Source organism: Acomys russatus, chromosome 2 (genome assembly GCF_903995435.1).
Source record: "Acomys russatus chromosome 2, mAcoRus1.1, whole genome shotgun sequence".
Classification (NCBI taxonomy): domain Eukaryota; kingdom Metazoa; phylum Chordata; class Mammalia; order Rodentia; family Muridae; genus Acomys; species Acomys russatus.
In genome coordinates this window covers 24,305,593-24,322,548 of record NC_067138.1, presented here as the reverse complement: position 1 = coordinate 24,322,548, position 16,956 = coordinate 24,305,593, and the positions used below count along the sequence as shown (strand labels likewise).

Genomic DNA, 16,956 nt, shown 5'->3' with positions numbered 1-16,956 from the left:
CTGTCAACATGAGAGGGATTAGAATGAATAAATAAAAGAGGAAAAACAATTTTAGTAATTGACAAACTTATTTCTAAATATATCTTGCTATAAAATATTGACAGCCTCACAATATATTGCCATTGCTGCTTATAATTATCATTTATAATATTTTCTCTGCATTACTTAAGTATTTTGTGTCTTTTTTTTTTTCAAGATAAAGATATGTTCATCTTAATTAGTGAATACCAAAGACTGTGTTTAGCAGCAGCAGCGAGTCATTTAAAATCACAGATATGAACATGGCTATACTTTGTGGCATAGTCTGTCCAAAAAAGCTTCCCAGTTAATCATGTCAATACATCTACTGTGCTACTGTCAGAAGTCATAGGTACAATGCCAAAGAATGGGTACGATTCAATACATCCTTTACATGCCATGGGTGCTCAAGCCTACATCAGGACAGCGCAATTCCGTGCGCATGGAAATTTCTAAGAAACTCATTGGCCAGCCCATCCATTCCATGACCTCCAGGGATCATTCCTTCATTCTAACTAATCCTTCTTTGATGTCACACTACACACATCTGTCACAGCACATTTAATACTTTAAAGCAGGTGTTTCAAAGATGAAAAGAATGATCCAGATATTTTCATTGATTATTTCAAATTTTCATAATATATTTTGGTAGATTATTTAACAGTGATTTTCCATATTCTATGACTAGTAACTACTTCCTTTGATTATTGTTTTCTATAAATAAACAAAATAGAAATACAAAATAATATTAAATGGTTAAAGTAATGTGTAATTGAGGATGATGTTAGCTAATAAATTTGTATGATATTTACATAGCACTGTTAGGATTCATACATCTGAAAATATGTTACAATTGGAATTTAATAATTTATAAATTAATATAGAAAAGGCAATCTCATTTTATACTTCTTTGTAAAAAATATGAAACACACACAACTTCAACTTTTAAATGAACAGGCCAGATATAGACCATATTATAAATCATATTTATTGTTGAATAATTAAACCATTTAAAAATAATTTTTGCTTATTTTAATCATGAAGATACATATTTCATATATTCTTTTGCTAATAATTATCAATTACTTATGGTAACATATATAGTGGTAGAAAACAATAATTAAATGGTTTTGAGAAGCATGTTTCTCAGAAACTTACTCTGCAATATCAAGAATATTGTCTAAAATATTAACTAACTGCATGTAACAAGGGAGCATTTATATAATGCATGCTTTACAACACAGTTTTCCTCAACACTTAATACAAATCAGATACCAGCTCTGAAAACAATCGAATTGCCAAAATAGAACTGTCTTTGGGGAAAATGCCAGTCCAGACACTTTTTAAAAAGGAGTTGGCACAGAAAGCAGACTCTGAGGTGTAAGGTTGAGGAAAATGTTTTCAAATTTGTGTTATCTGATATCTGTGTAAGCATCTTCCACTGAACTTGGAACCTCACCTCCAGGGGTGGTCAGCATCTGAGTTTGGCTCAAGAGACACAGTCTCAGAATATTAAGTGATATTTGTGTCCTTGAAATTGGCAACATTTTGTTCTTGAAAAAGTAGACATATAAGAGTAGCAACTAAAATTTCATTTATTAAGTTTGAATTCCCTGAGGGTTTTAAGTGCTTTCATAAAATACAGAAAGAATTTTTCAGCAAAATAATATCCAGTTACTGGGGCTGGAGAGATGACTCAGGGGTTAAGAGTGCTGCCTGCTCTTCCAAAGGTTCTGAGTTCAATTCCCAGCAACCACATGGTGGTTTACAACCATCTGTAATGTGATCTGATGCTCTCTTCTGGCCTGCAGGTGTACATGCAGGCAAAGCATTGTATACATAATAATAAATAAATGAATCTTTTAAAAATGTTTAAATATAATATATAGATGTTTAAACTGCAGTTCTGTACAATCTGTTTTTAAATACTAGTTATGGTAACTAAATCTGAGAGTTGGGAGAGTTTCTAGCCTCTCCTCCTATGCTGAAGCTTATTCACAGCATAGAAGGCGAATTAGGTTGAGCCAGCATCACTCGGGTTTGATGGCAGAATCAGCAGATGCCCCCAAGGGGAACAGAGCCACATTTGCTTTGTCATGGCCCAACTTTCAGATCTCAACTATATTCATATGCAGAGATTTTACAGCCCTCTAGTTCTTTTTCTTTTTACACTAAAGTTGGTTTTAGATATTAATTTATTGTTCTGGATTTAAAATCTGGGTATCAGAAACCATAATTGACTATTCACCTATAATGCCCCATAAAGTACCTCTGCAGTGTTCAGCAAAACTTCATTTAGTGGAAACACACATTTTGTCATGGTACACGTGCTTTGCTTGAATTTGCATGTTGAATTTTCTTCTTTACATCAGTATTATGAGCTTTCAATATACTAGAACATATCAACATATCCAGCAAATGTAACAATATATTAATGCTGAAAATGATTAAAAAAAACTGTGAGTGAACCTATCGCAATATGGAATATATATGGCATGTGATATTGGAATTCCATACAATGGTCTATGCTGAAAACAGTCAACTGCAAAATTAGAAGTAATTATTATGCTCTAATTATACTGTTCTAAAGAATGAGTTATCATTATTTTCATATAAAGCAATGGAATGAGTTAAAAACAAACCATGTTTTTTTTTGTTTTGGTTTGTTTTGGTTTGTTTTTTTGGAGTAGTCATGTCCTCCTTTTATTTCTTTTTTTTTCCCCTTTTTTATTTTTTTATTAATTTATTCTTGTTATATCTCAATGTTTATCCCATCCCTTGTATCCTCCCATTCTTCCCTCCCTCCCATTTTTCCATTATTCCCCTCCCCTATGACTGTTCCTGAGGGGGATTACCTCCCCCTGTATATGCTCATAGGGTATCAAGTCATGATTATTACTTCCTTTAAACCTTTCATTCTGACTTCTGCACTTGCCATTACTAAAAAAGACTACAAGGACTTTAGACAAACTCTAAATTAAAAACCTGACTCAGAAAGAGAATGGAAAGGAGTGGAGGTTCTCTCTGGGACAGGAAAGGCTCTTGGGAGTCTATGAAGGTGACCCTAGCTGTGACTCCTATCAGCCTGGGGTTAAGGAGCCTGAAGTTGCCACCTCCTGTAACCAGACTTGCAGTGGAGAAAGGGGGACACCAACCCTCCCCCCATAAAACCTTCAACCCAAAATTTGTCTTGCCTACAAGAAGTGTAGGGATAAAGATGGAGAAGAAATTTAGGGAATGTCAAACCAAATGATTAACCTAACTTGAGACCCACCCCATGGGAGGGACCCAATTCCTGTCCCAATTAATATTCTGTTATACTTGCAGAGAGGACCCTGTTGTAACTGTCTCCTGAGAGGCTTCAACCCAGCAGTTCCTGGAAACAGATACAGAGGCTGACAACCAAACAATAGGCAGGGGGTGTTGTGGAAGAGTGGGAAGAAAGCAGAGGGAGCCAGGGTGGTCAAGTGCACAACAAGAAGACCTACAGTGCAAACTAACCTGTCTCCAGGGGACACACAGAAACTGAACCACAAACCAAACAGCAAGCATGAGCTGCACCAGACCCTATGCACATATGCAGCAAATGTGCACTGCAGTCAATATGTGGGTCTCCTAACAATAGGAGCAGGGGCTGTCTCTGACTCTCTTGCCTGCTTTTGGATCCCTTTCTCCTATCTGGACTGCCTCAACAGGCCCTAGGGGAAGAAGGTTATGTTTAGTCCTGACTTGAGATGCCAGGGTGGGTTGGTACCCTTCGGGGCCTCCTCTTTTCTAAGAAGAAGAAGGAAGGAGGCAGAGATGCATCAGGGTGGGTCTGTGAGGAGAGAAGGGAGAAGGATGGGAATCAAGCTATAATGTAAACAAACAAATAAACGAATGTATAAATAAATAAATGGAAAAAATAAAGAATATGACTAAGCAGCTTTCTCCAGTTCTGAAATACATGATATACTCTTTCTTTCTTTCTTATGAATATAACTTATACAGATATTCTTCTGTAATTACAAGTAGTGAGTGAATTCTCAAAGAAAACCTTAAAGGCCAGAGAAAACATATAACCCAGGCAACATTTTGGTAAAGATGTGTTCCATTTCCTCTGTTGGTCATCCAGAGGAGGCCTGTCTTGGTCCTTGCCCTATCAAATCACACAGCATGCATGGACTCAGGGGTCTGTGAATCTCAGACAAACACCTGAAAAGAGCTGCCATCTATGAAAAGATACAGATAGTTATATCCCCCAGAACAGTAAAGGAGGATATTGAGCACCAAAAAAAGATAAATTTAGCCAAAGATGTTGAGTAATCATTTATAAGAGGGGATGTGAATTTAAAAAATGGGGCTGGGGAAACTCAGTGGAAAATCCCTTGCCTAAGGCCCTGGATCCAACCAAGCAACACACACACACAAACACACACACACACACACACACACACACACACACACACACACACACGGAGGGAGAGAGAGAGAGAGAGAGAGAGGAGAGAGAGAGAGAGAGAGAGGGAGAGAGGAGAGAGAGAGAGAGAGAGAGAGGAGGAGAGGAGAGAGAGAGAGAGAGAGAGAGAGAGCTGTTAACTGGGCAATGTAAGGCATTCATATAAAACAAGGAGTCGGTTAGATCACTGCTGCTGTGTGTGAGGTTTTTTCCCCCCACTGGAAAACCAGAGTTTTAAGTCACTCAAATCTTGGTATCATCAGGATATTGGGGTTTGTGTTTTTTGAGTTTTCAGCATTAGTGAAAAAAATTTTTTAAATAAAATTAAAGTAATATTTAATAAATTATATCCAAATATGTTGGTTTGATAAGAACTTTACATTTCCATCAATAGCCATTGCTCTTAAGAATGTTCCTAAAAAACAAACAAAGGTCTATGGTAGGTACCCTGAGAACCTATGGCATCCAGCTGTAGAATAATGTCAATGTAATCAGAAGTAACAAAAGTTGTTTGGGCTGGCAATTATTCAACAATTTCTAATAGAGAATGAATTGTGCTTTATTGGAGATAAGAAATATTAAATTGTGGTGCAGGTTAACTGTGCTAATTGATACTGGAATCTACACGTAATCAGAAAAGTTTTCTTTAGAGTGTATATTTTAAGTGTTAAAATAAGACATTTCAAAAATATTTAATAAGGATAACCAATATACTCAAAGAGTAAGTAGAAAATAAACATTAAAATGCAAATAATTAAAATTAATATTAAATTTGGTTTTTTGAGTATACATATAGTTAACATTCTTTGTTCCATGTCATAATGTATAAATTAAACTTGCTCCCTTTGCAGTAATTCCATAATATACATAAATATTGCAAAAATTAACAAATAATGGCTATATTTAGCTAACAGGTATCAAAATAAAAGTGATAAAGATCAAGTCATGTATTTCATGAAATTCTGCATGGCATGAAGTGCTCTGAAGTGATGCATGATATTGTGACTCCTGAGCCATCTTTTCTACTCCAAAGTCTCCAGCACTTCCAGAGGATTTAATAATGCCGGCCTAAAGGAAAGAATGTCACATAAAGTAACTGGCTGCCTGTTTTTCTTTCTGGCTTGTTTTATCACTTAAAGGGTGGTGAAGTAATCAAGGACTCCAGGTTCATCAGATAAATTAGACCTAACATCAATGCTAGCAAACACAAATACAGATATATTCTGCTCTCAGGCTATTCTTATTACTGTCGACTCTGGCCAGTTGTCTTACTGTGTTGTTTGGATGGTAGTTGAGGTGCAAGCCACTGTCACAAAGAGGAGAGGAGGTACCACTGCTTTGGTCACTTGGAGCACCTGTAGGAGACAAAAGCATAATATCTCACAGGTTAAAATGTCCACTGTTATAGAATGACTTTGTTCAAATATTTTCAATAATATATAAACCTAGAAATTAAAATACTAAGAAATTTAAGTTATGCTAAAGCCATATCTGGGCAAGTAATGTCATTGTTCATAAGTCTTGGTACAGTAAAACAGCCTATTTTGAATTTCAAAAACGTCAGATTTTCTTTAAAAGTATTTTATTATTTTTCCATGCCTCATGCCCAAAGAAGCCACAGAGGAACAACTGGAGTTACACATGGTGTTCTTTACTTCTCAGCCATTTCTCTAACCCCTCTAGCCAGCTGTTTAATAGTGAAATGTTTTGTTAGTCTGCAAAGCTCAATTCTCTCTTTCCATCCAAAGTATGGACCAACGCTATCAGTAGAAACTGAAGTTTTACATGTGTCCTCAGTGTGTATTCATATTTTCAAAAATATTCATCAATCCTATTTAATTTGTGAAATCACAAGGCAAAAATATGTATTCAAGACTTATGAGAAATGTAGCAACATATATCATTTTAAAAACTGACGATTTACAATTAGAGTCACAATGTTCAAGGATGTCACAGCATAGAAACAGTTAGAGGCATGGATTGAGCATACATGCCTTGACTTACAAGTGTTCAAGGTAACCAGGCATTATTTTGTTGGAGTTTCTAATGTATTTGACCACCACTTATTTTTGTAAAGCTCACAGTTGAGTTTAAGCATAAGATTTCTTAGAAAGGCTTTAGTTCTAAACATGACATATCCAAACTCATTCTCTTCTTTTTTTTTTTTTTTTTTTTTTTTTTTTTTCTCTTTTCCGCTAAGAAGTCATTCACCTGGACTAATTTTTTTTCATTATCCAAATGCAGAGATTTGTAGTTTGAGGTCAGGAGATGCCTCAATGTTTAAAAAGCACATGCTATTTTTGCAGAGGACTTGGGTTCAGTTCTCAGGACCCATATGGCAACTCGTAGCCAGTTCCCGGGAATATGATGACCTTTTATACCTTTCTAAGTATTTCAAGCTCATGGTACACTTACATACAAGCTTACAAATATACAGACCCACAAAAGAAGAATAAATAATAATTGTTTTTAAATATTTAAACTATATTTTGCTACTTCACTTGAAGTTGAAGTTCATTTTTATTTTTAGAACATAATTTATACTGAATATATTTACAGATTTAAATATAATATTATCAAATGACTCTTGTTTTGTAAAAATGCAAAAGATCAAATTCTGAGCATGGATTTTAAAATATCATATAGAAAATGTATAAATGAACACACAAAAAGAATTTAACTGGAAATTCAATTGCCTACTTGTGTCATAAAAATATAGTGGAAGCAGCATTTAAATAAGCAAAAATGTTATAAAATAAATGTAAGAACTACTTAGAAAAAAAGGAGAAAGTACAAATTAGAAGTACCAGAAATAAAAGTGAGGCTACTACAGAAGGCTAATAGATACTAAAGCAAGTACTGAAAATATAGGAGGAGTAAGTTATTGTAAATAAATCAATAACTTCACTGAAGTGCGGAATAGGATGAAAAGAACCTGGTCAATGTTTACAAAATATGACTATAGACAGTGTTATATTCATTCAAGAAACAAAGTAATGCAAAATAATATTACAATTCCATTCTACAATAATTTCTATTAAAGAATAAAAAAAATTGTCATCTATCATGATGAATTTCAGCATATAAAATTAGTCTAAATTCTGTGTTCACAATAGATACTTGGAAAATGATACTTAAAATATTTACAATAAATCTTGGAAAATGTACATAAATGACATGCAAATTCATGAAGCTTTCCATATTTTTATGTGTTGGTCAATTAAATATTTTAATCTAATAAATAAAAATGCATACATTAAATAAAATATGGGTAACAAATCATTATGAATTAAATCAAAATACTGTTGAAATAAATAAAAACAAAAGCAAAAGGAAAACTAGAGCAAGTTAATTGAATATGAGAATTATAATTATAGTTAAACAACCTATAGAAGTGAATTAAAGACATTCTATTGGCACAATAATCAGCACTGTGAGTTGGTGAAAACATGCACATACAGTAATGGTAGAAGAAAGTAAGAAACTGTTCAAAACTAGGTCCAAACACCAAGGTTAAACAACACACAGGCACACACACACATACACACACACACACACACACACACACACACACACACAGTGATTCCTTTACTTCTGCATCAGAAATTATTTAATATATATTCTTAATTGAAACAGAAATATAAAATCAATCTTCTATGACCAAAGTAGGTAAATAACCCTAAAATCTCTAGGTTGCCAAATACTACTTACTTACATAGGATACGTCAATCAATATTCACACATGCCAAAAAGCAGCAAGAGTGTACATTAATCAAGTTATTTGAACACAAAAACAAAACAATAAAAACAAAACTTTACCCCCCAAAAAAGATATTCCCAGGTTAAAAAAAAAATCTTTCATGTTAAGAATGAGAAATTGAGCTGACTGGGTGGTACATGCCTGTAATCCTAGCACTCAAGGATGCAGAGGCAGGCGGATCTCTGTAAGTTTGAGGTCTGCCTGGTCTACAGAAGAACTCCAGGCCAACCAAGGCTACCTAGAACCCCTCCAAAAATGTATAAAAACAAACCAAACAAACCAAAAATGAGAATTTGTTATACATGACTCAAGGAAAGGATCATGTAGCTCATGGTGTTTTATCACATCAATAGTAACTTTAACTAAGATAATGGCTGACAATCTTTTTCCAGGCATTATATTGAGTATGTTAGCTTCACTATGAATTGTAACACTTTCTAGTGACCAATGATAATTATTGCCTATAATATGGATGGTCACAGTCTTCTTATTTTATTTCATAAGATGACTGCTCAAGTTTCTTCCCATGTTTTATTGACATGTTTTTCTACTATTACATTGAATTACATTACATTACTTTCCACATGTTCTTTCCACACTACTGTCCATCACTAAGGGCAATCAGGACAGGAACTCAAATAGGTAAGGGACTTGCAGGGAGGAGATAATGTAAACATCCTGGAGAAGCACTGCTTACTGGCCTGCTCACTAGGGCTTGCTCATTCTGCTTTCTTATAGAATCTCAGGACCGCCAGCTCAGGGATGATACCATCCAAAATGCTATCCTTCCACTGACTGCTAATTAAGAAAAATACCCCTCAGGCATGTGTGCTTACAACCTGAATCTTCTATAAGCATTTGCTCAATTCGGGCTCCCTAAAATCAGATGACTATAGCTTGTGTTAAGTTGACATAAAACTAACCAGTATAAATATGGGAAAGATTATGGAGAACAGACACAAGCTGCATAATTTCCTGGAGTATTGAGGGGAAAGATTTTACAAATATACCATCTTTTATATAGATCAACAACACGGAAAGGAAGATTTTGTTCCCAAAGAAACCAAGTTGGTAACAATAGGAAATCCAAAGGCTTTAATGAACATTGCAGAAATCAGTCAAGTCTTGGTACCTCGAGCAAGCTTAAAGACAAAGAGAGTTACACTGGAGTAAAAAGAAAGCTATGACAATTCGTGGGCAAGAGCTCACTCCTCAAGCTGACAGATGGTAGTGAAATAATGGCCTAACTTTTATTTCACTCTGAAATGAAAAGAAAGAAAAAACATGTATCCAGCACCCCAGTTCAAGTGGCATATTTCCATCTCATCTGACAGGGTGTGGTAAGATCAGCTCTTAGAAAGCTTGAGAGGCCAAGCAAAAACTAAGAGCTCAGATTCTTGTTATAATGGCATACTGTCTAACTGTTCAGAGAAATTGAGAAATCTTCATAGGTAGGATAATAGATGCAATGGAGATCTCTTCACTGAAGCTGATTGTGCAATTGCTTTGAAAATGGGATATATTTTTTTTCAAAAGCAGATTTTATCGCGAAGACAGATCAAAGACAAGAGCTCTATCATATTCATGTGAAACTAATGAAGAAGAAAACAGCAAAAATAAAAATAGAGGGAAGTGTAAAATCCCTTATCTTATATACATCCACAATGTAATATATTATGGCAGTTCCAGAAGAAGGCATAGATGTCCTTAGAGCCTACATGTTATAATAATAACATTTCAAAATTGAAATCTGAAGCCAGGCATGGTGGCATATGCTTTAATCCCAGCACTCCAGAGGCAGGCAGATCTCTCAGAGTTTGGGGTCAGTCTGTTCTACAAAGAGAGTCCAGGACAGCCAAGGCTACACAGAAACCCTGTCTCAAAAGACAACAAAAAAATTAAATCAGAGCAACTATGATATAATATAACATAACATAATATAACATAATAGTAAGTGCTGAAGGAGAGGCTAACAAGGCAACCAAGAAAAACATATCTAGAAAAGGATATAAAAAGGCATGTAGAAATGCAGATCTTCTTAGGTAAACGCTGAGCGAAAAATCTCCACTAGCTTTGAATTTTGCAAAATGATGAGATTCTTCAGTTTAAAATGAATGATCAGTAGCCACTAATACAAATGTATTTAAAATACAACATTTCCTGTGTTGACAAATAAATGGGTAAATAAATACCATTTTAAGAACGTCTTCAAGTCATCATATATCAGGTATTCTTAGTTATGAAGTTATTTTAAAAGAACCAAAAGCTATACTTATAAACCTGTTCTAATTGTTATAAAGCTTGGAACTTTATAATGAAACAATAAAAACAAAGCACTTGTGAAGGAATACAGTTTTATTTGATAATAAAGCTACAAACTAAATTTTACATTCATTGGACAGTAAAAGTTTTGGATTTATGTAAGTTTGTATTTCTTGGAATCTAAATCATATCATCACATATGCTAGTCAAACACAGGCCTCTTAAATAATTTATAGCATCTAAACAGATCACATATAGTAAATTCAACTGTGCTTTCTCTTGTTTATATAACTTACTTTTAATGGGAATTAAAATAAAAATAAATTAATATAGGAATAACATAAAATTTAGTACTTAAGTTTAATAATGGATAAAACAAAAGAATAATTGTACTGAAAAAACATACTAAAACTGAGCTTGAACAGTCCTATAGCTATGTTTGACTTAAAACACTGAAAAAAGCCACTCCATCAACAATAGTAGTCTTTTCATGTGAACATTAATTTTCTCTTAGTTAACAGATTATGTCATAAAATTAGTCAATGAATTTCAGATGAAAATCAAATTAACTATCTTTCTGTGTGCTTAATAGGAATGGCAAAGAGTACACACACTCATGGAATCCAAACAACACACTTCTGAATAGAAACTACGTCAAAGGATAAGTCAAAAGAAAAATAAAAAATTATGAGAATTAAATTAAAATTAAAACAAAAAATGCCAAAAACTATGGGTCACAAGAGTAAAATTTGCAGAACTAAGTGTTTATATCAACATATTGAAATATCTCATATTCATAATTTTTTTAAAAAGAAGAAACATTACCCCAAAAGAATAAATGGTAAAAGTTTTCAAAATCAATGCTGAAATGAATGAAATTGATATAAGAGAAGATACAAGAAAACAATAAAGAATGCCTTCTATGAAAAATGAAAGAAGATGGCAAACTTTAAAAATAAATTATTCAAAGGAAAATATGAAAAAAATCTCAATTAATTAGATTTCAAAAGGGAAATTATAGTTCAAAAGGGAAATATCACAAGAGAATCTGAGATTTTCAGAGAATCATAAAGTTGTACAAAACCTGTATTCCTCCAAACTAGAAAACCTAAAAGATATAGATTAATTTATGGATATATACAACCTACTGATGTTAAATCAAGTTGAAGAAAATATTTAAATACATACATAATACTATGAGATATAATCAGTATCATAAAATAGCTTTGGGTCACATAGATTCAGCTCAGAATTTTATCACTTATTCAAAGAACAACTAACATCAACAGTCCACAAATTATTCTGTAAAATGGGAAACAGGAAAACATTTCCAAATTCTCTTTACAAAACCAGTATTACTCTAATACCCAAATCAAACAACAATTCAAGAACAAAATATAATTGTAAGCCAGGACATATAATATATTCTCAATAGGACATACACAGATTCTACATCTTGCTACAAAGATACTAGATTCTCCATGTTCATTGCTTCTCATTTCAAAATACCCAGGAAAGAGAAATAGCCTATATGCACACATACATGAAATATGATGCATTTATAAAATGAATAACAGCTGTTTAAAATGAAATTATGAAATATTCAGGTAAATGGATGAAACTAGAAACAACCACTCTTGGTGTGGTAACTTAAACCTAGAAACACAACCACTGCATCTTTTCTCTAAATATTTGGACACAAGGGTTTCAGTTGGAATACCCAGATCCAGCTATCTCCTTGTAGGTATAGGAGATCTCTCAAGAAAATTTAAATAACAAGTAGTCTTGTAAAGAAGGAAAGAAGAAAAACAGAAAAGGAAGAATTAAATTGGTTGAAGGATAGGAAGAAATGGTAGAGGAAGGACTAGGGGATGGATAACACTAGGGTCCTTTTGAGAAAGCCAACAAGAAACCTAGCTTAAACACACACACACACACACACACACACACACACACACACACACACACACACACACACATGTTATAATAGAGTCACTCTATAATGATAAAACACTGCTCAAGTTAGCTGTCATATGTTACCAAATAAAACCCCTGGTATAAGGAATGGGTTACATCTTTTGTGCATTCTTGGCCAATGAGGTCTCAGAGACCCTCTCTGAAACATTTTAAGCTATTTCCAACACTACTGTTTACCCCTGCCCAGAACTGTATCGTGAGACTATTACTGAAGATACCACTTTCTCTGTGATATAGAACATGGAGAAATGTAGCTGATACTCTACTTGAATCTTTGTCCCTACTGCTTAGTCTTTATAGTTCTTCAAGATACTATATTCACTATAAGAAAAGGAAAAAAAATCTCATGCAGATGTGAATCCTGTGGTAAAGCTATACACCCTTCAATAAGACCTTTCTGGAAATATGTCTGCTTGTGCAATATTGGCATGAATTTTATGAGTGGACAACCACCCTTTGTTCTTAGTAAGTCCTACTCAATGAAAAGAAACCCATGTCTGAGAATTCTAGTGAGTTCAAGAACCTATGGCTAGGTATAGCAAGGGCGTTTGAGTAAAACCTAGTAATATTCTGGTAAGTGGAGATAACAGTAAAAACAACCTCCTAATTAATTATATTTATATCCATTAAATTAATACATTGCTCAATCCTCATTATGGAAATTTTTTCTTCTAGTAGATAACAACTAACATAGAAACCTACAGCTGATCAGTGTACAAAGAACATAAGACATCAGATGTAACTCATAAATATGATGCCTATAATAAGTCATTCCCTTCAAGGTTTGGGGATGTGTGCAGAAGAGGAGACAGAAAGATTGTAAAAGGCAGAGGTAGTAGATAACTTCAAAAAAGTTATACTTTTCATACACAGCAGGACAGAGGCATATAGGACTCACAGAAATTATCACAGCATGCACTAAATTTGCACAAGATCAAGCCAGAAAATATCTCAGCACTCAGATGACATCCATGCAAATTTGAATACCAAAAATACAACCAACATGTGCAATGATGCTATCCATCACTAATGATTAAGGGAGTTAAAATATAAAACCATAAGATCAGTATATAATTTTTATGATACCTATTATAAAAATAACAGCAAAAAATAATTACAGATTATTAAAATTTTTTTGAAATGTTGACAATGTTGGTGAAAATGTGAAATGGTGGTGGTTCCATTGAAAGTACCATAGCTTGTATTCAAAACATAACACAGACAACTCATGACCAGAAATCCCACTTCTGGCTACACATCCCAAACAATAGAAAGCATGATCTCAAAATGATACTTATAGGAATACAGCCTTATTGACAATCACAAAACATTGGAACCAACAAAATGTCCATTAGCTGATAAATGTTCAAATATGATGGAATTTTTAGTCAGTCTTAACAACAAATAATATCTTGCCCTAAGACAAAGTTCCGCCATGCATTACACACACACACACACACACACACACACACACACACACACACACAGAGAGAGAGAGAGAGAGAGAGAGAGAGAGAGAGAGAGAGAGAGAGAGAGAGAGACTCAATAGAAACAAAAATTCTAAATATTGGGAAAATGGTCTGAATATAAATGTATCTCAAAAGCAATAAAAAAAAAAAGAATGGATAAGGAGCATATGGAGCATGGTAAAATGATGGGTAGAGTAAAGTGCAGGTGAGTATAATCTAAGTGCAGGTGGAGAACCAACTAGTGGAAATTCATTAGGTGGTTGATTTCAAAATCACTAGAAAGGAATATTTTCACCACATAAGAAATTATATATATATATATATATATATATATATATATATATGTGTGTGTGTGTGTGTGTGTGTGTGTGTGTGTGTGTGTGTGTATTACTTTCAAGAGAAGAGAATGCCATGATTTGGTGACTTCATGCAGTATATAAGTACTAATAGATCCAACTGTATTTTAAGAAGTAAATGCCAATTACTGGTTGGAAAGAAATGGGGGAAAGAGCAAATTCAATATTCTGGTTATTGTTCCACTCTACAAATGCTTACATGCACAGTCTTCATTCAGTGGGAGTTTGAGGAAAGCAGGTGCCCTTTTTAAAAAGGAAACTGTCAGGGTGACTTCCTCCCCAGCATTCCGAAGAACTTGAACCTGCAAACAGAAAAGATTCGAATAATGTAGCCATCATTGGTCATACAATTTCTTATAATTATAAATCCTGGGAATTGTTGGTTGCTTCCCTCTTCTTGTTTTTTTGTTTTTTTTTTTTTTTTTTTTTTGTTTGTTTGTTTTTTTTTTTTTTTTTTTTTTTTTTTTTGTGCTCAGAAACAGTTAGTGAAAGGTAAAACAGATGACTTCTTCAACAGTGCTGCCATAGACTTAATGCTCCTCATCCTTGTGTGCTTCTACTGCAGTCTGAAAGGATGCGCTAAGAACCTCTTAGTCACATCCACAGAACACCTCCTGAGCTATGGTAAACTTAGGCAGCATTAGAGATGAGATTACAAGGTCTACAGAACGACGGGTGTTAAGCAATGTTGAAACCATTATATCTATTAATTTTGTGACTGCTTATTGGGTATTTTGTCATGTAAAATTGATTAATTTTTTTCTAGTAAAATAAAAATGACCATGCAGATATGGACCAAAGAAATACTTATAAAGAAAGCTGCATCAATTTATTCAAACCTTTGTTCAAAACATGATTAAAATTTTCCTTTCTCTGAAGAGCTGAGAAAATAAAGAAATTTGGTGTCAGCACTAACTCTCAGCACTTGAAATTATAGAATAGTTAGGTCTAGTTTTACCTGCTAGAACCAAAACAGTTCTGGTTTTCTTAAAAATCAAAACAATAAAAAGTAATCAATGGACTCTATTTAAGAAAGAAAGTAAAAGCTAGGTGTGATGGTACATGCCTTTGATCCCTGCACTCAGGGAGGCAAAGGCAGGCGATTCCTATGAGTTAGAGGCCAGCCTGGTCTACAAAGCAAGTATGGGACAGAGAAACTAAGTCTCAAAACCAAAACAAATAAACAAAAATTCCAAAGGAATTCTAAGAATCTGAATGTAGTTGCAGCAAATTACACAAATGTGTGTATGATTTTAAACTTTGATGTAAACCACAGATAAAATTAAGAATCTTTAAGAAGTAGTTAAAGAAACACAAAAACACACATTGCTCAGAAACATTCATCCTGGAAATTCACGATTGTTCTGAAAATCCTCTTTTCCAACCAAAGAGACTGTAACAACAAAGGTCAGGTTTCTCATCCTGACTCTCCAGACATCCCACTCTGAAGAAAAAGCCTAGTAAGGTAAGTAAGGCCCACAATCCACATCAGCTTGCTCTCCCATAGCAAGGGAAATCTCCAATTGAAGCAATTCTTTCCTAATTAGTGACATCAGGAGGCCAATCTGGAAAGCTCTTTCATCTCTTCAAGCTATAACAGCAGCAGAGAGCAGTGATATTCCCAGTGACAAAAGATTAATCAACCAGAACAGACTGCTACAAGTAAACTCAGTACCACATAGTCTAAAAGGATCCATGAATCCCTTGTTGAAAAGAACATAGAAAACAAACATAGGATATTTATTAACAATTATCTAGCTTAAAGAAAATGATGACAAATATGAAATAAAATTATTTATGCAAAAAATACAAATTTGGGAAAAAAGTGACCACAAGGTAAACTACCTCTTAGAATTCTATGACATGGACCATAAGATAACCTTAATAATGACCAGCAAGGAGCCTACCCTGACTGGAGGATATGAGGCAAACTCTAGCAGAGACTCATAGCATCAGGGGCCATTGATATTGATAAGTACACCTCTTACTAGACAAGTCTTTTAGTAGAGGAAGAGAAACACCAACTCACTCACAAAAACTTCAACCCAAAAGTCACCCTGCCTACAAGATGAACAAGGATAAATATAGAACTGATAAAGCAGAGATTGAGGGAATGTCCAGCCAATCTCTGGCCCAACCCAAGACCCACTTCACGGAAGAGAGCCAATCTCTGACACTATTAATAATACCCTACTGTACTTGCAGACAGGATCCTAGCAGCATTGTCCTCTGAAGGACTCTACCCAAAAGCTCTTCAAAACAGATGCTGAGACTCACAGCCAAAGATTGGGAGATACATAGGAAATGTTGTTAAAAAAGTAGGGGGAAGGAAAGAACCTAGATGAGACAGGAGCTCCACAAGAAGACCAACAGAGCCAACTAACCAGAGCCCAGTAAGGCTTGCTGAGATTGAAGCATCACCCAAGGACCATGCATGGACTGGCCCTACACCCCCTAAGAAGATGTAGCCAATGTGCAGCTCATGTAATGTGGGTCATCTAGTAAGGGGAGTGGGGGCTTTCTCGGACATGGACTCTGTTGCAAGTTTTTTGAACACTTCCCTCTTGTGGGACTGCCTTGCCAGGCCACAGGAAAAGAGTAGCAATCGATCCTGATGCAACTTGATGAACTGGAGTGGACTGGTAGTGGGTTTCCATTCTCTGAGGACTAGGGGAT

The 16,956-nt window shown here is 34.6% G+C and overlaps 1 protein-coding gene across 2 annotated transcripts in view; it reads right to left on the bottom strand.

Moving 5' to 3' along the window:
• Sntg1 (syntrophin gamma 1) overlaps window positions 1-16,956 on the bottom strand; it is a 731,705-nt gene that overhangs the window by 208,449 nt on the left and 506,300 nt on the right. For both annotated transcript variants that reach the window (XM_051159373.1, XM_051159361.1), the window contains 2 exons: window positions 14,480-14,582; window positions 5,729-5,811 (listed from right to left, as the gene is read on the bottom strand). In XM_051159373.1, coding sequence (XP_051015330.1) covers window positions 5,729-5,811; window positions 14,480-14,582 — 186 coding nt within the window. The remainder of the gene's footprint in view (window positions 1-5,728; window positions 5,812-14,479; window positions 14,583-16,956) is intronic.